This window comes from Galleria mellonella, unplaced genomic scaffold (assembly GCF_026898425.1).
Source record: "Galleria mellonella isolate WM207_F2 unplaced genomic scaffold, CSIRO_AGI_GalMel_v1 utg200, whole genome shotgun sequence".
Taxonomy (NCBI): domain Eukaryota; kingdom Metazoa; phylum Arthropoda; class Insecta; order Lepidoptera; family Pyralidae; genus Galleria; species Galleria mellonella.
The window spans coordinates 2,484,355-2,510,749 of NW_026442034.1; the positions used below are offsets into that span (position 1 = coordinate 2,484,355).

At 32.7% G+C, this 26,395-nt stretch overlaps 2 protein-coding genes across 9 annotated transcripts in view; both read left to right on the top strand.

Moving 5' to 3' along the window:
• Positions 1-26,395, top strand: part of LOC113514831 (neuronal acetylcholine receptor subunit alpha-7) — a 182,207-nt gene that overhangs the window by 22,286 nt on the left and 133,526 nt on the right. The window lies entirely within an intron of this gene.
• Positions 14,186-17,861, top strand: LOC128200522 (uncharacterized). The gene is made up of 2 exons (XM_052894203.1): positions 14,186-15,202; positions 15,727-17,861. Exon 2 carries the CDS (start codon positions 15,732-15,734, stop codon positions 17,601-17,603), a length of 1,872 nt encoding a protein of 623 aa, XP_052750163.1. The 5' UTR covers positions 14,186-15,202; positions 15,727-15,731; the 3' UTR covers positions 17,604-17,861.

The following is a 26,395-nucleotide window of genomic DNA, read 5'->3' on the forward strand; positions in this document are numbered from 1 at the left end:
ACGCGTCGCTTATTTCATATTTCATATTTCTTTATTAACCAATGTAACAATTTTCGTCACACAATGGCAAGTCAATATTTACATTATAATTTTGAAATTAATAAAATAAATAATAACAATAAGATTTAAATTATAAAATAAAATTACAAATGAATTATAGTTAACATTATAAATTAGTTACTACATGTCAATATAAAGGCAACCATATAACAATAATGATGATTTCAAGTTATAAAATTTTTATTGTCATACTTCTTACAGTTAAACCTAAATAAATAATAATGCTATAATTCAATATTGGCATTTAGGTATTCGGTCACGTTGTAAAAAGGATGTTCTTCAAAATATGTCTTTATTTTATTTTTAAATTCATTTCGCGGCAATTGCGTTGCTGTATTGGGTAATTTATTGTACATTTTTATTTTTAGATATATGCCTTGTTTCATAGTTTTTGTTAGTCGTGTTCTTGGCAATTCCAATTTGTCTTTATTTCTCGTGGCGTAACTATGAATGGCTGAATTTTTGCGAAGAGTATCTCCTTTATCATATATTTCAAGTAAAGAATTATATATGAACAACGATGACACTGTCATTATACGTTGTTGGATAAAGTGAGGTCTAACTGAGGTGCGTTTATGAATTCCGCATAAAATCCTCATAGCTCGCTTTTGTTGCCTTAAAACTTTTAACACGAGAGCTGCATTGCCCCAAATTGTAATACCGTATGATAACAACGACTGAACATATGCAAAGTACACCATTCTCAGAGCTTTTTTTGTTATTAGTTGCTTAAGTTTACTCAAGGCATAATTGGCGGAAGCTAGTTTACTACATAATTTTTCAATATGCGATTCATGGCTAACTGTACTATCTATCGTATATCCTAAAAATGTTGTACTCTGACTATAAACATTGTTTGGAGGTGATTTTTTATTCTTACGGGTACTGTAAGACATAAAAACATTTTTCGCTGCATTTAGTATAATGCCATTGGCTTGAAACCAAACATCTAATAAATTTATGATGTTATCCATCATTCTATTCAATTTATTTCTATATTTATTTCTTAATCCTACATGTGTATCATCAGCAAATAGAGTCACAAATGCTTCCTCTGGTAAATTTGCCGGAAGATCATTAATGTAAATAAGAAAAAGAATTGGTCCAAGTATGGAACCTTGAGGAATGCCTATATTAATTTTATGTATGTGGGATATAGTATTATCATTTAATGTTACTACTTGTGTCCTATTATTTAAGTATGACTGCATCATTTTTAGTGATTTATGTTCAAATCCATAGTATTGTAATTTGCTCAATATTATGTCGTGCCTTAAACAATCAAAAGCTTTGGTAAGATCACAAAATACGCTTACACATTTCATGGACCTATCCAAAGACTCCAATATAAATTCCATAGTTTTTGTAATTGCCATTGTGGTGGACCTTCCTGTTCTAAAGCCATATTGTTTGTCAGTAAAAAGATTGTTTTCCTCAAAGTGTCTTACTATACTTTTCTTTAATATTATCTCCATAATTTTAGATAAGACTGGCAGAATACATATTGGACGATAATTGGAGGGGTCCTCAGCGTCACCTTTTTTAAATATAGGGATAATTTTACCACATTTAAAAACATCTGGAAAAGTTCCGTTGTCAATGCAGGAATTAACAACATCAAGTAATAAGTAAATTAATTTATCATTATTAAATATAAGTTCCAATATCTTGTAATCCATGTCATATATATCTCTAGATTTTTTATTTTTTATAGAACGCATAATTTTTAACAATTCGTCTCGAGTAATTCTTTTAAATATTATCGTTTTATCTGGCTTTTTTGTTCTTGATAAAAGTTCATAGTTTTTATTTTTATCCGTTTTTATTTTATCGCTTAGTTCTTTACCAATATTACAATAATAACTGTTAAAAAAATTTGCAATCAAGTTTGGGTTTGTTATTATTGTTCCAGTTTGTGTTTTAATTTTGTTTATATTACGTGTTAGTCGATTTGTCTTATTTGTTAATCTGGATATGGTATTCCAACACTCTTTTACTTTATTTTTAGAATTTTTAATATTGTATGAGATTTGTATTCTTTTTGCAGTAATCATTACTTTTTTTAAACATTTTTTAAATTTATGAATTCTTTGTTTACGTTTTTCAGAAGGAAGAACACATTGTAGAAATTCAAGTTTATTTAGAGTATCCCTAGATTTCAGTATTCCTTTTGTTTTCCATACTGGTTGATTTTTAACTACGTAAGTTTTCTTTTTTGGAAAGGCAATGTCATAGAAATATTTTAGTCCAAGTACAAAAGTTTCAGCCTTTTTATTTGGGTCATTACATTTAGATATATCATAATGGAAAAATTTGTCAGTATTAATTAAGTGATGGAAATAATTACAGTTACTTTTAGAAAAGTGTCGTCTAATAATATAGTTTTGAACATCCTTTTTACTTGCATGCCTAGTTTTATACGCATAACTAAGTCGAATAACATTGTGGTCTGATATCTTATAATCTAATACTAAGCCTCTAACGGATTTGTCCTTAAAATTAGTTATAAAATTGTCTATACAGGATTCAGTACAATCTGTAATACGAGTAGGCTCTTTGATAAGAATATACTTCATATTGAAATTATTTAATACAACTTTAAAATCTTTTAGGTATTTATTGTTATTTTGAAAATCTAAATTGAAGTCACCAGTCAAAATTATGTCTTTATTTTCTTTACAAATTTTATTTAAAAGTTTAGAGATGGTGTCATAAAATATATTCATATCATAATTTGCTCTATATACACAAATTATAATAATGCGTGACAACTTTAACTCGATTGCAGTTATTTCACAATGTAATTCTTCTGACATTCGTCCTATATCATTACGAACACGATATTTTATTCCATTTTTTACGTAAATAGCAACACCGCCATGTTTGTTATTCGTTCTACAAAAATAAGATCCTAATTGAAAGTTATTAATATGTATAATATTAATTTGCAATTCTGTTACCCAAGTTTCACTTAAGCACAAGATATCACAGTTAAATGTTGATGTCAACAATTCTATGTCTTCTATTTTATTATTCATACATTGTACATTAGAATGCAAAATTGTCATTTCTTCATCTCTCGAGACGTCTGTTTTATAAAATTTTGGTGTAATGTTTTACAATTTTCATTACTATATGTAGGGAAGGTAAATGAAGATGAATTATGAAATTTATTATTAATCATCTGAGAAATTGCTAGGCGTTTCTCTTTTTGAAGAATAACACCTCTATAAATGTCATTTGATTCGAAATATTTTATTTTATTATAGTTTATAGCTAAACTATGTAACTGCTTGTTGATATCGTATATTTCATAATCATTGCGCTTATCGTATTTTATACTCATTATTAGCAATTCATATTCCCGAGAGCGGTCAGTGTTCAAAATTTTACTTAATAGTTGAGGATATATATTCATAGTTTGTTTCTGACTGTATTCATCAATAAATATAATAACTAGATCATTTTTTCCAAATCCGGAGACATGCGTCGAATAATTTTCTAATATTTTATCGGGACCAGCAAACGGCTTACATATGTTAGTAACGCTATTGTATCTATAACAGATTCGCTTGAAATACTCTCCTAGTCCTTTTCCCATTTTGCCAGAAAATATTAAAATTTTCCCTTTTTCCTGACATGACTTTTCTATGGTTTTTATTTTATTATTATCATTTCCTGTGGTTTTAGACGGTTTTGTCAGATAATTTCTGGAATTCATTTTCGAATTGTGTATTTCAATTGGTTGACATGTTTCTCGTTGTAATTGTGTATATTCCTTTTGTAGTTTTTTAATTTTTTTATTCTGTTGTCTAATTTTTTTAAACAGTTTTCTATTCTTGTATACACTACTACCTTTAATGTTTACACTTGAGTAGTTTTTCGATTCCAAAATTGTCCTAACGTTATTGTATTCGTCCGTAATTTGATTTAATTTTACCTGTAGCAATCTATTTTCCATGTTAATTTCATTTAATTGTTTTTTGTAAGGAGTCATAATGTTGTTATTTAGATTTATGACTTCTTCATAATCTTCATTAACTTTACTGTTCACTGTTTCCATAGTTATTAGATCATTTTGTAAGTCTATAATGAAGGCTTCCTTTTCTGCTAAGTGTTTTTTTGAAAGTTGGTTTTCTTTGCATAATTTTTCAAATTCTAAACTGTTTTGTTCATATTCATCTTCCAATGTTAATATTAATCTTTCTTTGTCTTTCAATTTCCTATCAATATTGCATATTAATTTTTCATATGTTCTAATACTGTCATCCTTTTCCTCTATTTGTTTCTCCAATGCGCTAATTGTTTTGTTTTGTAAACGTTTCTGTGTACGTGTTTCTATACCTGATGTTATATTTTTGTCCATTATAACTTACACCCACGTTGTAGTTTCTTGGGAAAACCTCAGCAGGGAGCTCATTCCATAACCTGAGTGTTCGTGCGAGGAAACATCTCTGAAACCGAAAAAAATTTGCACAATAAAAAAAATATAGAATTAGAAAGATTTTTCGTTTCTCGTATGAAAAGTCAATTGAGATTAATACATCAATATAAACTTTGAATACGTAAAAGATGTTTGGATAGGATTTCGATGGCTTCTCAAGTTCAACAGTTTGTTTTTACGACAGCTACAGGTGGCCTCTTATTAGCAGTTTTTTTTTTTTTTTTTTTTTTTATTTTATTAAAGTTAACAAACAGTAATACAATATATAATTATAATAAGATTACATTTAAATGTGATTAATAGTACTACCAACAACGTTAACTACAGATTGCTATATAAAGAAAGAAAGTATATAAACATGCAAATATTGCCGAGAAGTGGAGCTGACCATTATATCTATTAATTAAGTTAAATTATAAATAACATTGACACAACTACATCACCGGTACAAATTATGCAAAACAACCAACAAAAAAAAAAAAAAAAAGTTATTTAACTATACACATGTATTTTATAATTTATTAATTATGTGCACGCATTACTAAATTCCTGAGAGAGGGAGGAGGTTACTAATTGTTTAGCTACCATTTTTTTGAAAGTTAATGGTTTAGTAGCAAATATATCAATATTATAAAATTTGTCATTATATAATTTCAAAATTCTATTTATGGGTGAACGAATACCGGAATTGGTACGGTATCTGTTAATTGCAAACAATTCTTGTCTTCGTGAATTTCTCATTTGTGCACGCACTGGAACTTTATAATTTATCTGATTTGTTAATGAAATACAGTCATATTTACCCTGAATAATATCATACAGAATCATAATCTCTAGTTGTATGCGCCTTGATTTTAAGTCTTGCAAATTATATTTATACAATAATTGGTCATATGAACGACGGTTATGAGAAAATTTATATTGTAAACGTCGCAAAAATTTTTTCTGTACCATTTCAATTTTATCACAGTAAAACTTATAAATAGGATTCCATATAGTTACAGCATATTCCAATTGAGATCGAATAAGGTTTTTATATAAATATAAATAAGTAGTGGGTTTCTTAAAGTTATTCGTACATCTCATTACAAAACCATACATTCTGTATGCCTTAGCAACAATATTATCAATATGTGTATCAAGCACAAGTCTAGTATCCAATGTAAGACCTAAATCTTTAATTGTTTGTACATTATCAAGGACACAATTGCATAATGTATATGAAAAATTACTAATATTTCGTTTCCTTGTGAAGGTTATAGTTTTGCATTTATGCAAACTGAGAGTTAATTTATTAATTTTACAGTATGCAGTGAAACGGTTTAAATCTTCTTGAAAAAGTATATGATCGTTAGGAGTGTCGATTATATGATAAATTTTAAGATCGTCTGCATATAATAAAATTTTACAAAAATTAAAACATGTGTAAATATCATTTATAAATATAATAAATAGTAGGGGCCCTAGAATTGATCCTTGCGGCACTCCTGAACTTATAGATACATTATTAGATTCGTAACCATTAATAATAACTTTCTGGGTTCTGTTTGTGATATATGATTTAAACCATCGCCAAAGATTGCCTCGTATACCGTTATACGCAATTTTTTCTAAAAGACGTTTATGATCTATTGTATCAAAAGCTTTCCGGAAATCTGTATATACACTGTCTGTCTGTTTGTTTTTGTCTAGTGTGTCAAATAGATAACTCGTATATAATAGTAAGTTTGTACTTGTAGAACGACGTTCTACAAAACCATGTTGCTGAGGAATAATATTATTATGTATGATCGGATAGATAATATTATGAACTAGTCTCTCAAGAAGTTTTGATAGAGCCGGCAAGATTGAAATTGGGCGATAATTTTCAATATTTCTTTTACAACCACCCTTATGAATTGGCACTACACGTGCTGACTTCCAAATAGTTGGGCATACACCTTCGTGTAGACATTTATTAAATAGATAATGTAAGGGCTTGCATATAGTACTAGCAGTAAATTTTAAAAAAATTGCTGGAATATTATCAGTGCCAGTACCCTTCGATGCATCAAGCAATTTAAGTTCTTTGGAAATCTGTCCATATGTAAATGTTATATTGTGTATTAATGTATCATTACTATAATTAGATTCGAAATTAACATTGTCCATATTAAAATCTTCTGTAACAGATGAAGGTTCAAAGACGGAATGAAAAAAATCTGAAAATAAGCTACATACTTCATGTGGCTCATCAGTTACTTTATTTTTATAGTAAACCGAGTTAGGAATGTCATCAATATTTTTATGATTAGAAACAAATGACCAAAAAAATTTTATATTATCCTTAATACTACTTTCTACCCTACAAATATACTCTCTATGACATTTTTGTGATTCCTTTTTAAAACGTTCTCTATATAAAGAAAAAATTTCATAGTCTGACCTATTTCCATACTTCTTCCATCTAATCCACGCCTGATTTTTATTTTTGAAAATATGTATTAAAGAAGATGTAAACCAAGGCGGAAAGCGAGACGATTTTGTGAATTTAACTGGAACATGTTTTTTTATTAACCCATAAATAACTTCATAAAAACTATTAACGGCAGATTCAGCCGATTTATCTTTAAATAAATCATCCCAATCTACTTTAGACAATTCTTCATTTATTAATGAATAATTAGCGCCTTTAAAGAAATAATAAGTTTTAATTTTAGAAGGTATACACTTTAAATTAAAGTTGACAGGGACAAGAAAGTAAAGAGGTGGATGGTATTCGTCTACCGGAATAAGAGAGACTGGCGCAGGCAACAATTTACAGTCTACTATATTAGTTAAAACAAGGTCTAATAATTTGTTATTTTTATTTCTTACAGTGTTCAACTGAATACAGTTCATTTCAGTACTAAAGGATGCCAGTTTTTTGTCTATTAAAGTAGATCTACTTGTAAGAACTGGTTGTAGATGTAGTCCATTAGAATGCCAGTCAAGTGTAGATGAATTGTAATCACCAACTATGCAGTATGTTTGGATGTTACGTTCATATACTATATGTTCAATGTATTCTGTGTATGAGGAGTATATATCTACATGCTGATTTGGTGGAATGTAAACAGCGCTCAGTAGGCTAGTAATACCGCCGCATAAGCGTATCTCCAGCAACACGAAGTCAATAATAGGTGCTGGCGATGGGCATACGGCAACCGGGAGCGGTAAGCAGGGTAGCACGGCGAGCCCACGCAGCACAGCTACGAGCACCCCACCGCCGTCTTTTCGCCCCGTTGATATTCGATCCCTATCACAACGGTATAAACAATAGCGGCTATCAATAAATTCACTATCGAGAATGTCAGCATGTAGCCAGGTTTCAGTCAATATTATAATATCGTAATTATGCAATAAAATATTCATGTGTAACGTGTGCAATTTTGTCCTTAAGCCTCGACAATTTTGATAATAAATAGACAAACAATTATTCATATTTTTCCTTTAAACGATAAAAAAAGGTATATATCTATCTATATATATATATATTACTGTTATTTATTTTCGAATAATATATATACTTTAGAGTACCTGATACACACATTAAATTATAATAGGCGTAAGTATAAAAATTGGCAAAAATGACAATGCAGCTGGTAAAAGATTTCATAATGATAATATAATTTATACTATGTTTATATATTAAATTTATATAACGAACACCATTGACTGTATTAATGATACATTCAAAGGTATTATTTAATTTTGACCACATCATGTAACGTACGGATTGCCAAGACAGGTGAGTTGTCACTCTTACGTAATAAAATAACACTATTTTTAACCCACACGTATTTATAGTTTTGAATTTTTGCCTTTTGACGACATTCACGAAACAATAATTTATTTTTCACTGTTAAATGTTCATTTACATAGATTTTGTGTACTGAACCAGACACCGATAGCTGTTCAGAGTTGAGTCCTTTTTTGAGACGGCATGCAGCAAGTACATTATCACGCAAAATTTTTGTGGTGAATTTCACTATAATATTTTTGGGACGGGTATCCTCCCGTGAGGCGTGGGGCACTCGATGTATAGATACGATGTCACTTGATAATATTTTTTGATTTATTGCGGCACCAAGATTAGTTGTGATTGCCAAAAGATTTTCGTTACGCCGTTCTGGTACGTTGGATATTTCTATGTTGCATTCTCTCGCCTGTTGTTCCATGTGACCAATTTTAAATTCTAATGTTTTTATTAATTCCGGTAACTCATTCAGGGGCTTACTATTATGCTCGAGGGTACATATGCGTTGCTCACATATATTCTGTTGCTGATCTATTACACTCAATGAGGTCTCCACAGCCGAAAGACGGTTATTAAAATTATTTATTGATTCTCTAATACCGACATTGTCGGCTTGGAGTCGAAGTATTGACGTATTAATTTCCGACAAAGCGGTAGATATTTTCACAAGTTCATCCGACAAACACGATTTCACTGCAGTCGATATTACGTCCACAATACTTTCATCAATTTTCTTATTCCAAATACATAACTGGTCGCAAAATTTTTTTTCGAGCTCACGGAACATGTCGGTAGTTTCGTTTTCTGGTTGTTTTCGCTTTCGCAGATTTATACAAGTATTGTCCGTCACTGATAACGATGATGTAGCAATATCAGGACTTGAGGAGAACTGGGGTGGTGTGCGTTGTAAAGACATAATGTTAAAAATTATAACACTAATATGTAGTAGTATTCACGTATTATAAACAACAAACAACACGTCCACTCCAAGCAAATGCACGTCGCGAATGAGCACGTCGCGAATGAGCAGTTTTAATAAGTACAATGTTGCATTATTACTGTTTCTCTCTCTAAACCTTGTTTCAATACGTTCAGCTATTTAGGCGTTACTGAGTAACAAACAGACAATTTTTTTATTTTTTTTATTTTATACAACTTAGAATGGCAAACAAGCTGACGGTCCACCTGATGGAAAGTGGTAACCGTCGCCTATAGACATGAGCAGTACCATGGAAATAACAGAATGTATTGTTTCGCCCATGATACCCCCCATGCGTTGCCATTCCTGAGGACTCAGGTGTTATTCCTCTGTACCCTGTAAATTCACGCCATATCCCACCCTTCAAACCGAAACACAGCCATGCAAATAAAACTGCTTCACGGTAGAAACACGAATGGGACAAAGGTACCCAAGCAATCGACTTTTGTACAAAGTCTCCCTTTGGTAAACATATTTAAACATCTATCATCATAATGTCATATCAGCGATTAACTGTCCTTCGTGGACCATAGGCCTTCAAAGGCAGTAGCGTCCTTCTTAAAATGTCGTCAAGTCTAACTACAGTTGTCAATCCGCATGCAAAGTGTGAAACTACTAGCAAAACTCACTCTCATGGGGAAAACTAAACATCTATAATACCTATAAACGCTTTAAATTATAATAGGATAAGAAATACGCACGTGACACCCCTAGTGTTGCAGGCGTTCATAGTCTACAGTGACCGTTTACCATTAGACGGGCTGTATGCTAGTTTGCTACCTTAGCGGTGTAAAAAAAATCTAATATTATTACTAGTTTCTATTCGTCCTATGTGACTGGGATCTTTTAATTGACAATTATAACAATAGCCTATGGACTTTTCTGTCCCAAATATTATATGTAAGATTAGCTTTTCAAAAAAAAAAACACATAAGATTTGTTTTACAAAAAAAAAAAAGAAAAAAAAACAATCGTGACAATTACTTATTTTGATTTAAAAACTAAACTACTGCATTTATCTGAAAAAAAGATTTTAAACAACCAATCTGAAAGTATGTCCTTTTACCAGAAAAAAAATCTAAATCGGTTTTAAAAAAACCATAAAAAATATACAACCGAATTGAGAGCCTACTCTTTTATTGAAATCACTTGAAAATTTCATGATGATTGGTTCAGTAGTTAAACAAAGGAACAAATTCAAGTAGCTATAATGCGGGAAGGGATTGTTAGTAAGGGAGACTGAGAATCCCATTGCTAGCAATATACCCAACCAGGTCGACCTCCTCGCGGTTCCCCCTGGAAACTATCATGGTTAATACCTGATGAATTCATCATGATGGGATTACTGGCCTGTTTTCATTCTCATCTATCACCCTTCACTGGTACTCCGCCAGCGTATCCCGTTAGCGCAGGCTATCATACCATTTTCATCCTATCTATCTATCTGTTTAAGAGCTGCGCTCTTGTCGGTGGAGCTCTTGCCACTCACTACAATTTTCAGCGAGTTTCTTCACCTCTTGATACGACACGACACCAACGCCTTCCATGATCTACCTGATGTAACTATGTCTCGGTCTCCCTCTCCTTCCTTCTATCTTAACTTCTATTATAATGTTCATAATTTCGTCGTGTCGTATCAAGTGTCTCAACATTTTTCCTTTTTTTTTCATTTTTCATTTTCACTAATCAAAAAAAAAGTAGCTATAATGCTATATTTTAACTAGATATTTGTATCATATTTTGTTCACATGCAAAGTAGCCACATAGGACTTGTAACACGGCATAATTTACAAGATGGAGGAAAGATGAAAATGTAATACTACTCGAGATTTGTGTTTTCCATCCTTGAAGCTATCCTTGTACGTGTACTCCCGTAGGATATTCGACTTGAACCCTAAATAAATTGTCGGTACGAGCCCGTCGGAGGCGGCTTTTCTATTCGAATTCTATATTATATACATGTTACTACGATATTTTTAACAATTTTGACAATTATTATTATAACTGTTGGAATTTATAGCATATTAAGGTAGTTTTAATACATTTTGTTTGCCTTGTGTCTCCGGCATAGAATCACCTCAACCTTTTTCCCGTGGGTGTCGTATGAATAAGGGAACTTAATGATCGAGATCCCAATTATGCATGGTGTTAGTCGATCATGCACGGGCTTTTTAACGGCCATGTAATTTTAGAAATAGTACATTTAAATAAATACAAATATTCTCAACAGATATTTAAAACAGTAAGTGTTTAGTTTCTTCCGGGCTTTTCTTGACAGATAACAACTTTCCGAACTCTGCATTCATAAAAAAAATTACGATTTAAAAGTGCTTGTAAATAAGTCTAAATGAATAAAAATGGTTTGAATTTGAATTTGAGGGATGGGCAGCAGTCTCTCTTAACATATCACCAAAGTTAAACTTTACCGGTTGCGGTTACCAACCCGCCTACCAAGCATAGTAACTATGCTACACAGATAGCACTGTATTGCACTTGTAAAACTCCCTTATGGGAGCGGCTTGCGTTCAGCAATGGACAGTAAAAAGTTGATAGATAGATAGATAATCTATTTGCATTACTTACAGCACACAAATTACAACATACATATACAAAAAAAGCGAGATAACATAAATGATAAAAAAAAAAATTACATAAAGCTTAATGCAATTTTCGTTTGTGAGTGTGCCATAGCAATACAAAATGGCCACAACTCAGTTTATTGCTTCGCCCTCAAAAGAGCAAAGCACTGATATTCTGATGAATACGCTTTATATTCGACCTTCGGGGATCCAATTTTAAAACCCACAGCCAATTATGTGTAGTAGTTTTATTAGGTTATTTTTTTACTTAAAATGCGAGCAAAGCTATGGGATATAGCTAGGTGCCTATAAAAGAATTTAATATGTTTCGTATCAAATCAAGATTAATTAATTTCAAAAGTAATATAAGTCTATAAAGGACAGTAAAAATCTGTTAGCCAGAAGTATCCATTGTTTTTTAACAAACAAATAAGGAAAAGGAGCGGAACGAAATAAAAAGTAATTACAGGCTTACGATTTGCAATAAAACACATTTAATTGAGTACAAAATCTGCACAAGATTATTATTTAGTAATATTTATTATTTAGTTACTTTTTAATTTAAAAATATCAGAGATTTTATTATTGAATTTTGTTATTACTAAAAAGGAGTAATAAAACTGCAACAGCTGATTGATGGTAATAAAATTAAATGGCTGAATATTGGCAATAATAGTTTTTATAAATTAATACACATACATTTTTAAATTCTTATTAATAAAAATTTTAAAATAATAACCAGATATATTATTAATTGTATTACTCATTATAAGTAAACAAATAATCAATTTTTTCTTTTTATAATATTAGTATAGATAAAGCTCATTGGGAATTTAATTGGTTATTCTAAGCCATCTATTATTAAGTAGAGTATAGACTGTCTCTATTTGACAATAGATAGCGTAACAAAATAAAACTATGAAAAAATGCTAAATCTATTAAAATTGTAGTGATGGAAGTTGAGCAGTATATCCGAGCGAAGTTGCAGGCAGAGCATAATGTCAGAATAATGTCTTTATTTATTCCCTCTGCCAAAATAATTTATTACCTTTTTTGCTAATTGTGTTAACCGTAATACTTGTTTGTCTGTAAGACACACTAGTGTTTTCTAGTTATATCTCTAAGATTTATTTAGACAATTTTTTGCTCTACCACTCTCGTATTTATAACTAGAGTTGCGTCGTAACTTACTTGTTGATTTATTAGTGGATTCTGCCCAGAGAATATTCTAGTTCAATGACCTGCACTGTTATGAGTCATGAAAATGATAATTCTTTATATTGGTTTTGTTTTTTAGCTCTATCCCTTGGAGTTTCTTATGTGTATTAGAATAAACAATCTATGTATTACATTGAACTCAAATTTATTTAGTCATTTAAGCATAATTCAGTAACAAATATTTAAATATAAATATTTATAATTAAAGTAGGATATTCATTTCTCATGAAGTAACAAGTTTATTTTTTTTAAATACTATTGCCATTTGGATCGAGTTCGAAAAGTTTAAAAATGTTCATACGTGTTTACTTGAATGTATTATTGCATGTAAAGTTACCGTTTAATATTAAATGTTGATGACAGTGTTGATTGAAACTCTATAGTACACATTTTTGACAATAAAAATTGAAAAGTTGTAAAAAATGTAATAAAGTTGTCTAAGAAATATATCTGCATTGAATTGTATAACTCTAGGTACCTATTATGAATTCAGTTTATAAGCTGAAAGTGATTGAAAACTATTTAGAGCGTGACACTAATGCGCAGTCATGCATATGTTATTGACACGTCGACTAAAACTGCACGTATTCCCATTACAGATGGGCAAAGCACCGGGTTTAAACCCGGTGCTTTGGTAAAAACCCAATAAACACCCATAAACTCCCATAATCACCCAAAAAAATAGGTTTTTACGTATTTTTTTGAAAATATGTAAGTAATACCAATAAATTATTTTTATAAATTGTATTGATCAATTCTACAATATTAAATAAAACGTTAACTAATAATATTTCAGGAAATTTTAAAAATCTATATATAATAAAATGAAAGTAATTAATTTTCAGTGTTTTCATGTTGCAGTTGATCAACATGTTGGCCTTTTGCTTCCCGTAGATACTTTAAAATTTCTTCATAACACCTCGTTCGCACACATGGCCGTATATATTTAAATTCTTGAGCCACTAACAGTCCGAAATACTCATTTCTTTTATCCTCTTCTCCATAAATTAAGCATTTAGAACAGTTTGTTTCTTCTTTCAGTAAATTTTCTTTTACTTTATCCTCGTTTTTTTCTTTGTTGCGACGACGCTGGGTAAATCATCTGGACACTGGGTCTCACTATCGCCAAATATATTTGGAGATCGGCTTCGGCTACGGCTTGGCAGACATTTTTTTCTTTCTACAATTTTAAATTAAATTTATTAGAATAAATGCTTCGAACACACGCGATCTAAGTACCTTTTGTGTTTATTATACCTTACCTACCTAGGTATAAAAAGAGTACTTACGTAGATTTTCTTTTATTAACTGTTTTATACGAAGATCTTGATCTCTCAAATTAGCATCCATTTTACTTCCAGTGATTATCAACTAAATTAATAATCCACAAAGTATTAAATAACGTTTTTATGAAATATTTAGCACAAAAACAATACCCTTTAAATATCGATCGTCAGTAACTGTGGCTGACTTACCTATATTCTAGCAAGCAGGACTGCCAGATGTGAAGGGGAAATCCCCAATAAATTGTTGCATGTGACTGATGATGTGAGCATGTTCGTTTCATAATAAAAATGTTGCCAGGTAACCAAAAAGTCGTATGTTTTTGTGCGAATTACGATCATAATCTTTACGATCGTACATTAAAAAATAGACAAATAATAGTATGAGTACGATTTAAATCGTATATCTGTCAACCCTGCTAGCAAGACAGCGACAAAATCACGTTGCATAACAATGTAGCCCAAGCTTATATCTTATGAAATATACGGAAGAGATACGGACTTAGAAAAAACAGAAATGTTGTTCTTTGTGGAAGTCATTGATGAAATTCTATGTATTTTAGCCCGCAAACTTTCTTCAAACAAAAACAGCGCCATCTAGTATCGAGTTCTGTAATTATCTCTTTGTTTATGGATTTGAAGTAAGACCGCCACGCATGCAATACATTATGACTGGGGATTCCCCTATTCGTCGACGCTGAATATGAGGCGACGACAATCACTGTCAAACGTGTTCACTATTACTCTGACTCTGGTAACGTGACTTCCTGGTAACGTGTTAGGTAGGAAAAGCAGTAAAAAAGTGCATATTAAGGGAGCAGATTTGAAATAATATTTATACTTAACAAGAAATAATTAAAGGTAAGTGGATTTTTGAATGATACAATTATATCATGATCACTTAACAATTTTAACTTAAAATTAGATGTATTATTACAAGCTTTTATTTAGCTTGCGTTATGTAAATAAAAGTATGTAGGTATGTTCGTATGTTGATGCAATTATCCTCAATCCTCAACCGACTGGGATAAAATTTTCCATACACGTTTATTTTGGATGATAGTGCATAGTTAGCTGAGAGTCGTCATTGGATAATAATGGTGGATAGCCTAAGATGTGTACTAGATATTTATTTTTAACATAATATGCGTAAGTACCTAATCGAATTAAAGAAGTTGCTGAGAAAAATACAGAACAATACGATAATAAACTAGCGTCTGCGTTTAATCCTCCGAGGAGATGTAATTTTACAAAGGTTTTTTGTATTTATTTTATTATTTTTTTAATAAATTTATTGTAAATAACAAGAAATAATCATTGTAAAAAAATAGGCACTCTATTGTTGAATTTTCGTCAGACCAACTAATCATCGTTCATTTTTTTAGGTTCAATGGGGAGACCTAAAGATTTACGCATATGGGAGCACTACCGTACTTTACCAAACAAGTCTGTTTCTTGCAAGCTTTGTAATAAGGTCTACAAATTCAGTAATGCTGCCAAAATGCTTCAACATCTTATCACTTGTCCAAAATCTCCAGAAACATTAAAAGACTCTATGAAACTTATAAAAGATAGCTCGTCCAAAACCAAAATGTCTGGACTGTCAGAGATAGAGACAAATGATTCTTTTATAAGCCCCTCGTCGTCTGCTAACACTACAATAAATGCTGAGTTTCAAGACACCGATGATCATATAAAAACAGAATTAGCGAGAGCTATATTTGTAACAGGGACGCCATTATCGATGGTGCAACATCCTTTATGGATACAATTTTTCGAAAAATTGCAACCAAAATTTAAAATACCTTCACGTAAAGCTTTAGCGACAAAATACTTAGATAAAATATATAGAGAAATGCGTTTTGAGTTAAATGAGGAACTAAATGCTTGTAGTTACTTACACCTTCAGTGCGATGGCTGGTCTAATTTAAGAAATGAAGGAATAATAAACTTTCTTATATCAAAACCTCAACCTGCATACGTTAAAAGTTTGAATACAGAAAGTAATCCTCACACTAGTGAATACCTTAGCCAAGAAGTTGAAAAAGTAATGAAAGTGTATGGAGCAAATAAGTTTCTTGTACTTATTGGCGATAACGCTAGAAATATACAAAAGGCATTCGAATTAACAAAACTCAAATATCCACATGTTGTTCCTCTCGGTTGCTGTGCACATATCCTTAACTTGTTGTGCCAAGATATTGTAAAGATACAAGAAGTAACTGTGTTTATTATGCAAGCCATAAATATAATAAAAACTGTTAAAAGGAGTCAACGATTAAGTTCCTTGTTGATAAAATCAAGGCAGGGTGAAGATTCTACACAAACACTAAAATTGCCTTGTGCTACAAGATGGGGAAGTCATGTTACTTCGTTAAAAAGTTTGAAAGCAAATAAGATAGCTTTGCAAATATTAACAGTTAGAGAAGATGTGGTAATTTCAAGAGATATTAAAGATTTAATTCTAAGTGATGATTTCTGGACGAAGACAGGGGAATGTATAAGTATTTTGGAACCAGTCACTGAAAGCATATTTTACTTAGAGAGCGACCAGAATCGTTTGCATCGCACATACATTACATTTAGAGATGTACAAGCTAAGATACGTTTTGCATTAAATGAGATTTCGACATTGAGCGAAGAAAGCAAACAGCAGATTCTAACATCAGTATCTTCAAGATGCAATATGGCAATGAGGCCAATACATTTTGCAGCATATATTCTAGACCCCAGGACTCTAGGAGTCGAACTTACTCAAGAGGAAGAACTTAAGGGTATGGAGTTTATCTACAATTTAAGCCAACACTTAAGTTTGTCAAATGTAATGGCAGATTTGGCGTGTTATAAAGCTAAAGAAAACTTTTGGGCCAGAGGATTTGTATGGAGCTCATTAGATAGCATTGAGCCCCTAATATGGTGGAAAGGTATTTGTGGTTCCACTGAGTTAAGCAAAGTAGCGATTCGTATTCTATCAGCTCCCTGTACTTCGGCAGCCACTGAGCGTTCCTTTAGTATCCAAGGCTACATACATAATAACAAAAGAAATCGACTTACAACTGAAAGAACTGAAAAAATTTCATTCATTTGTTATAACTGGAATCTTAAACATAAAGCTGAATGCGAGGACATTCAGTTTAATGAAGAAAATACCTTAGAAGCTTTCATTGAGCAAGTAAATGAACATAACAGTTTAGACGAAATAGAGCCTATCGAACCTATACAATTCATCGCTTGTAATAACTCTGAATCTGACAGTGATTGACTGTAGTTTTACATTTTACTTTCATCTCTTTCTTAATAAACTCAAAATCAAATTAAAAGTTTTTTATTCTGTAGGCTGCATAATAATATTGTCTATGTCCAGTATAGTGGACGTCTTGCGGCTGAGATGACGATGATGAAGTACAAAATCATAAACACCCAAAAATTTGGGTGTTTATGGGGTTTAAACCCAATAAACCCAAAACACCCGGTTTTTACCCACCAGACTTTAAACCCACCCAGGTGGATTGCCCATCTCTAATTCCCATTCAATTGGTATTGTCAAGGACGCAAATACATTGACAATTGCGATTGATCATCTCGGGATCGCTTCAGACAAAGGGCTAGGGTCAATGGCCATTTCCTTCTCGCTAATATTTATTGTTCCTACGTTTCTATTGTATAGAACATATCGGCACCACCTGCGACAACTAAATACATTTCCCAGATTTTGGGTATTATATTTGGTAGGTTATCGAGTTATTTATTACGTTTATTGTTAAGATAACATTTCTAATGTTAGTATATTATTTATTGGAAACAGTTGGTGTGGTAGATAAAGAGATTAAGGAATAATGGTTGCGTTGATTGGATGTGGTTTTCCTGCATCAACCCAAATAATACGGAGGGTTTTACGTTGAATTACTTGTTTGGTTCTAAGGAAGATTGTCTGGTGCTGTCATTACTGCTTCGTTGCATTGTCTTATTACTGGAATGAGAAATACTATTACCATTACTTTATTTATTAATTACTAGTAATAATAGATAATTATTGAAGTATGATGTTATCTATAATAGTTGTTATTATTGTTTAATCTATTGTTTTCAACGGACTTCAAAAAAGGATAATGTTTTTAATTTGTTAGTATTTTTTATATTTTTTTTATACAACTTAGAATGGTAAACAAGCTGACGGCCCACCTGATGGAAAGTGGTAACCGTCGCCTATAGACATGAGCAGTACCATGGACATAACAGAGTATACTGTTTCGCCCATGATACCCCCCATGCGTTGCCATTCCTGAGGACTCAGGTGTTATTCCTCTGTATCCAGTAAATTCACGCCATTTTCCACCCTTCAAACCGAAACACATCCATGCAAACACAACTGCTTCACGGCAGAAACACGAATGGGAAAAAGGTACCCAAGCAATCGACTTTTGTACAAAGTTACCTCATATCTCCATCATATTAATCAATTCGAAAAAATCTAATAGTCCAGGTAGAAATTAATAGATTATCTTCGGTCTACACCAAGATAGGTTTGTGTCAGAGTACAGATTTAATACGGTCCTGTCTTCACTAAACACGAAATCTCTGACCTCTAATCGGTCTATGACTTCATAATAGCTAACTTTAGAAGATATCAATATATTATCAGAATAAGAAAACATTTTTATTTACTTATAACCAATATGGATGTATCTATTGTAAAAAGAATTACCAAAATTGGTTCAGAAATTAAATAAATAAATAAATAAAATTATAAATAGATTTATTTCTCTTCACAATTCATTACAGTGAAATACAATGCTTATATTAAACAAATTATAAATATAATTGTGAGAGACTGGTGCCTAAGATAGGTATAAGAATACCTGTATTACAGGTCACCAGGGCCTCACTCCGCAGGGTTACTTACTAAGTATTTGTAATATAATAAGTGAATTCAATGTAATAAATATAATTTATAGGAAGATATAATTAATTATAATTTAATCTGGATTGGCACATAATCACGCAATAAAATAAATCATTATAACCTTCAAGAAAATAGCATATCCCTTTTTAAATCGCCGGCAGCACACCTGCAATGCCGTTGGTGTTGCAGGTGATCATGGGCGGCGGTAGTCACTTACCATCAGGCGAGCCGCCTGCTCGTTTACCCCCTTTGTTATAAAATAAAATCAACACTCACAAACAAACCTTTTGGAAGTTATTAAGAAAGAATCTATTGCATACTATAAGTTAATGACATATGTAGATATACGTAACGTACCTATATAAACATTCACGGATCGTTAGTAATCCTTGTGTGGTAATCAATCCATCATAACGTCGCGTCGTCGGGGCGAAGAAATAATGTATTACTCTCTTTTATTGCGTTTTGTGTGATTTTATTATCGGTAATCGTGGGTCCGAACGGTTGAACCGTTTTATTTCTTTGTATGAAAACACATACCTATGCAATATGTTTGTTTTTTTTTTATTGAAATAAGAAAGCGTAGGTGGACAATGAATAGAAGGTGAAATAGAAGGAAGGAGGGGGAGAGGGAGACCGAGACATAGTTACATCAGGCAGATCAAGGAAGGAGTTGGTGTCGTGTCGTATCAAGAGGTGAAGAGACTCGCTGAAAATCGTAGTGAGTGGCGAGAGCTCCACCGACAAGAGCGCAGCTCTTAAATAGGATAAATAGGTGAACAATGAGAAATGTATGATGGATGAAAATGTTTATTCGCTTGTATTTTTAGTAAATTTTAAAGAGTAATTGTACGCGTATTTAAATTATTCGCATAGAGAATTTCAGTTTTGCAGAAAATGTACGTTATAATATTGTGAAATGAAATATTGCAACTGTAATATTAAATCACTTTCTCTTAATTAATATATAAAGTGGGAGATTGCAGAAATGTTATCTTTATTCATATTTATAAACAGAACTGACAGTTTGTACAAATTAACTGTACAAATTAAACAGTTTGATATTAAAATCATAGACAAAATACGCCATTTTGTAATCACGTGATTTAACTATTAAAAATTTAGAATTTTTTTTGTGTTTTTGAGAAAACAATCTAATTATAATTTTTTTTAATTTTCAAGTCGATGGTAAATTAAGTATTTTCTAGATAAGGGCGCTGTATGTCAGATTTTATCATTACTTACCATCAGGTGAGATAAGGTCAAGTGTGAACCTATCTTGTAATAGAAAAACCCCTTTGTGGAGTGAGATTTTATTCAAATTCGTCCGGCTGTTTATACATAACAAACATCCAAATATCTTCAATAGTTTAATAAAATATTTGACTCACTCAAAATGTCCTTTTTAACAATAGTTTAAGCTGGTAATTCACAAAAGAAACCGCTTTCAATTGTGACAAAATCAGTAATTTTGGTCTTAAAACTAAGCTTATAAACCGATTTTGATACAATTTCTATAGAATCAATTTGTATGTAATTCCCTTCAGATAAAAAAAGAAGAGTTTGCCGATTTTTTAAATTTTGACGTCTTGACGTTTTTACCAATTACTACAAAATTTAGATAGATAGATAGATAGATAATTTATTTACATTACTTACAGCACACAAATTACAATAAAAAAAAACATACATATAATAAACAGTAAAAGAGATAAAAGAATGAAAATAAAAAAGCAACAAAACAAAAAAAAATATATAAACTTTAGTATACAGGTACTAGGTATATGGAATGGTATAGGCTACTTTTTATGTTGGTTAGTAAATATAAATCCGTTACGCAGACGAAGCCGCGGGTAAAAGCTAGTTACATATAACGGCAAAGATGAGTATTTACTTATATATTATATATATTTAGTATGTAGCACGGTAATACTTACGTTGCCGACTTCATAACAAGATTAGTGCAGTCATTACATGCGTGGGCCTCGGCGATGTAGATTTCCACTTAACGTTCGCCCTCGAATTACACCTCAAAGAGCCAAGCTAAAGCAAAATATTATTAAAACTTGCATGCTAAAAAAAGGTCAGTATTATTAGGAATTTGCGATTATCAAAATTGTAACTTTGATTTATTATAATGTTTGTGATTTGTAATATATATATATATATATATATATATATATATACCTTTTATTAGTAAAAAGTAAAACGTCTTACAAATCTATTTTAATTATTAGGGCATTTTGCAATTTTTTTTTTTACATTGGAAATTTTGTGTAAAAGAAAACGATAAAACATTTCAATGCAATAAAGATTTATAAGAACTTTGATGTTATTATGAATAAGAGGATTGCGTGAGAATGATAGTTAAGACCTAATGGCTACATTTCTAAACGAAGATAATTTTAAGAAGTTTTTACCATTTTATAGATTACCACATTTTTTTACTATCGTCGTGTAGCCTAACATAACAATTCCACGATTAAAACGAATCTTGCAACACCCCGTTTTTTGAAATCCATTAAATCGTTTAGGTTATTTCCTCTTATTTTTATTGAGAGTCAGGTAAAAAGAAGCTATTATTATGTAAGTTGCATTTTATTTTTAAATTTTTATGGAAACTAAAGAAATCTAGTGAAATATCAAGTTGCACTCAGAGTGTCATGGCAAAATAATGCATCGTTGTTTGTTGTTTCCGCGAAGACTTGGCGTTATTCACTGTCGTGCTCTAGTATCCTTTAAGAGGCAGGAGCGCGAGGAAATTTATGCAGGCCGTTGCGATGAGGTCGCTCCGTAACACTCGCTATCGTATATTATGGAAAATAGGATTTACGGATGACATTGTAGAGTGAGTCATTCAAAAACACTATTTTCATTGTCCGTATGAAGATTATTTTATCACTTAAGATCCGATTTTTATCCGGCTGCCTGAAGGAGGATTTTTGAGATACTATTACTTAATGTATCACCATGGCTAAATGCGCCTGCGTCTTTATCGTGATCGGGATAAAAAGAAATTCGTTTATTTACAGGTTTCAGATTTTCTCCTTTACTTGTGCTACATGACATTGCTTCTTGCCAAATTTCATTATTTTAGGTCAAGCCTATAGGTTTTGATTCCTTTTGTGAATGTTAAAATATGCGATATAAATGGAACATAAACGGTCGTATCTTTTGATTGCGTCGATTTAGAAGCTTGATTTCTCCACTGCTTTAGGAGATTGCAGACCTGAGTATATGATATTAATTTCAACTTGATACCTTCACGCGTTCCTAAGAAAAAGAGTCTTGACAGACGGATGAACGGACAACGAAGTGATCCTATAAGGGTTTTGTTTTTTCCTTTAGAGGTACGTTTCTCCAGAGGGAGATTGTATAAAAGTCGATTGCTTGGGTACCTCTGTCCCATTCGTGTTTCTACCGTGAAGCAGTTGTGTTTGCATGGCTGTGTTTCGATTTGAAGGGTGGGATATGGCGTGAATTTACTGGGTACAGAGGAATAACACCTGAGTCCTCAAGAATGGCAACGCATGGGGGGTATCATGGGCGAAACAGTACACTCTGTTATGTCCATGGTACTGCTCATATCTATAGGCGACGATTACCACTTTCCATCAGGTGGGCCGTCAGCTTGTTTGCCATTCTAAGTTGTATAAAAACAAAAAAATTCAAAAAATAACAAATATTCCAATATTGTTATAAACATCCACTTATTTTAAATATAATATTCACATAACGTTATTTTATACGAATAATATATCAGACGGTACGTTCAAAACCACCCATGCGTTCCAGTGGTTAGGGCCCATTAATTTTTCAATGTGCAATATACGCCAGCGACATTCTTTCTCAGTCCCCATGCCATGTCCCATGCATGGTACTATAGCTTATATTATATATATGTCGACAATAGCTGTCGAGTATATCACACAAGTATGCGAATCTTAAGTGTGAGTTTAATACAGAATTACTTTACGATTAAGTTAGAGTTTGCGTAGAAAATTTCTGGTGAAAATTTGTGTACGCCTATAGCGGATTGCTTTGGAAACTCACGACTTATAAATTAATTAATTTACTTATACGTAAAAATAACGTAATAGTATGTAACGTAGTTCTTTAGTGTGTCCGTGTGGTCCCGGCGTAGAATAGGCTACCCTTTTCTTTTCCGCGGATGTCGTAAGAGCCGACTAAGGGAGGGCAGCAGCGACCCTCTTAAAACATCTCTAAAGGCTAACTGCCAAGCCAATCCAACTGGCAAAACCTCCAACCAAGGGGGAGACTTTTGTCCAACAGTGGACAGTTAAAGTCTGATAGGATGATGATGTTAGTAAAACATTTTTTTTATACAACTTAGAATGGCAAACAAGCTGACGGCCCACCTGATGGAAAGTGGTAACCGTCGCCTATAGACATGAGCAGTACCATGGACATAACAGAATGTACTGTTTCGCCCATGATACCCCCCATGCGTTGCCATTCCTGAGGACTCAGGTGTTATTCCTCCGTACCCAGTAAATTCACGCCATATCCCACCCTTCAAACCGAAACAGCCATGCAGACACAACTGCTTCACGGTAGAAACACGAATGGGACAGAGGTACTCAAGCAATCGACTTTTGTACAAAGTCTCCCTCATGTTAGATCTATATAAATTCATCAATGAATAACCAGTATGTCTTTGTACCTACTATTCTATACACATATGTTTGCAAATATTTATCTTTTATCCTGTTACGAACTACGAAGGTTATCGAAATGCGCAAACTAATGATGCCTACGAACACCAGGTGGCGTATCAGAGCGGCGGTATCTGCTACCATCCATTACTTATCATATTTACTTCCGCATTAAGATGATTGAAACGATGTCATCTCTGTACTGACAATTCGAGACACCCAAACCACTCATCTAATGGGGGCACGGCAAGGGAGAGCCAACCGTGGGCGTTAAAATAGCCACTTTACGTGAATCATATTACTATTAATTTCGAATATCCAACCAAGTTAATAGACATCTTACTGAGAACGTAATATTAACGCTGCAGCACCAGTTTCATCGGCCGGGTTACGTGGTGCGTAATATTAAAGCAATTAATACAGTTCCGCACTGTGATTCATTTAAAGTGGCAATTTTAGCCGCCGGATCAATTATATAAGCGTTCAGGTTTGGAGTGGTACGCGTTAATTTGTTACAGCATTGGATTGGAGTCGGGCATTCTTGAGTTTAGTGCGTGTCTTGTTCATCCCAGTTAATACGCTGTATAATTGCTTCTGGAATGCCTCGGATTAATGTAAACGGAGATTAATCTCCTGGAATAATAAGGATTCGTACTTACTACATAGGGTACTTGTGAAATTCTTAGTGTACGAGTAGTATAACGACACATGTTTGTAGGCATGTTTCTTTGTATAAATTAATTTTGTGTTTATTTTTCAATTGGGCTAACAGAAGGAAAGTTTTTTTTTTGATCAAACTGACTCGGATTTAATTTTAAGTTCTGGATTGAGTTTCGATGTGTATTTTTTTTTAATGGGTGATAATGGAATGGTAACCCCACCCGAGCTAACGGTATACACCGGCGGGGCACCAGTGAAGGATGATAGGTGAGGATCAAGCAGGTCAGTTAGCCCATCGTGACGAATTGAATAAGAATGGTTCACGATGATTTCCAGGGAGAACCACGTGGAGGTCGACCTAATAGGGCAAATTGCTAACAATGGGGCTGTGAAACTCCATTGCTACCAATCCCTTTCCCCCTCTCGATGTGTATTATTATTTGATATTTATGTGAATACTTTAGAATTACGTATTCGAAATTCTGTGTAATATGAATTCGATTGAAAAAAAATTGCGTAACAAAAACCTTTGTTTTTATTATGAATATTTTCCTACTGTAATGTAATGTAAATATGGGCGTTATTTAAATTATTTTCTAGGGTATGGGGGAGTGGGGAGGGGGGCAATTCCCTTAAAAGGTTGCATACGAACTCTTTGACACGTTTTGCCTTTCGCCGATAGCTCAGCTCCTTATTCCTTAGGGTGGGTATTTGACAACTGGGGTGGACATGGAACACCCAGCTCCTCTCTCTAATCCCATTTTCACACTTAGTCTATTAATATTATATACATAATTTTATTTTTATCTGTGACTACGTTTAGATATAAAAAAAAATAGAGAGATTCGTAATAGAAAGACATATATGTGTTATATGGAAAATAAAAGGACAAATATATATATATAAAAAATACGTATCTTTTTTTATAGTACATAGGGCAAACGAGCATGTAGTTCACCTGATAGTAACTGTCTAACACTGTCCATGATCACCAGAGGCATTGCAGGTGTGCTGCCGGCTTTTTAAAAACGAATATGCTCGTTTCTTGAAGGTTATGATGTACCACACGGCCACTCGGATACAATACGATAATGTAATTAGTTTTAGTTGTAATTTTATTGAAGTGAATACTTGTATTCCTTCGAGAAATAAATATTTAAAACTATATTTGAAGGGTGGGATATGGCGTGAATTTACAGGGTACAGAGGAATAACACCTGAGTCCTCAGGAAAGGCAACGCATGGGGGGGGTATCATGGGCGAACTGTATACTCTGTTATGTCCACGGTACTGCTCGTGTCTATAGGCGACGGTTACCACTTTCCATCAGGTGGGCCGTCAGCTTGTTTGCAATTCTTAGTTGAATAAAAAAAAAAAGAAAAAAGTGCGTAGTCGCTAGCGAACTGAAATAAGCCACCATTTGCCATCTACCGTAATAGTCTTGATTAATTGTCATTTGTCATCAAGATTAGTAGACTAAGACGAACTGTCTTCCTTCCTTTTTTATTTAACACGTAATAAAAGGCAAGTCCCCGTTGGAATCGCAGTGAGACCGGGACCACAATTAAGGAATTTATAAATGCACAGAGATAGTTAATCTTATTCATTTGTGAAATTAAAATTATGAATTCACAAAGTGAAGAGTTACGCCGAACGAATGGCTCCCTCGTGAGCGAATGAGTGAATGACTAAGCGAGCCACGGTTTTAATATTCTGCCGGCAGTGTCACCGGCTCTTTTTTTATGCTTTTGTTTCGTCAAAGTTCGTAGTTCGGCGACAAATTATGCTGTAGTTTATCTCTTTTTTTATCTCTCT

Bases quoted from the DNA above. Each gene is read 5' to 3' on its own strand.
- LOC128200522 (XM_052894203.1), top strand. From the start codon at position 15,732: ATGGGGAGACCTAAAGATTTACGCATATGGGAGCACTACCGTACTTTA.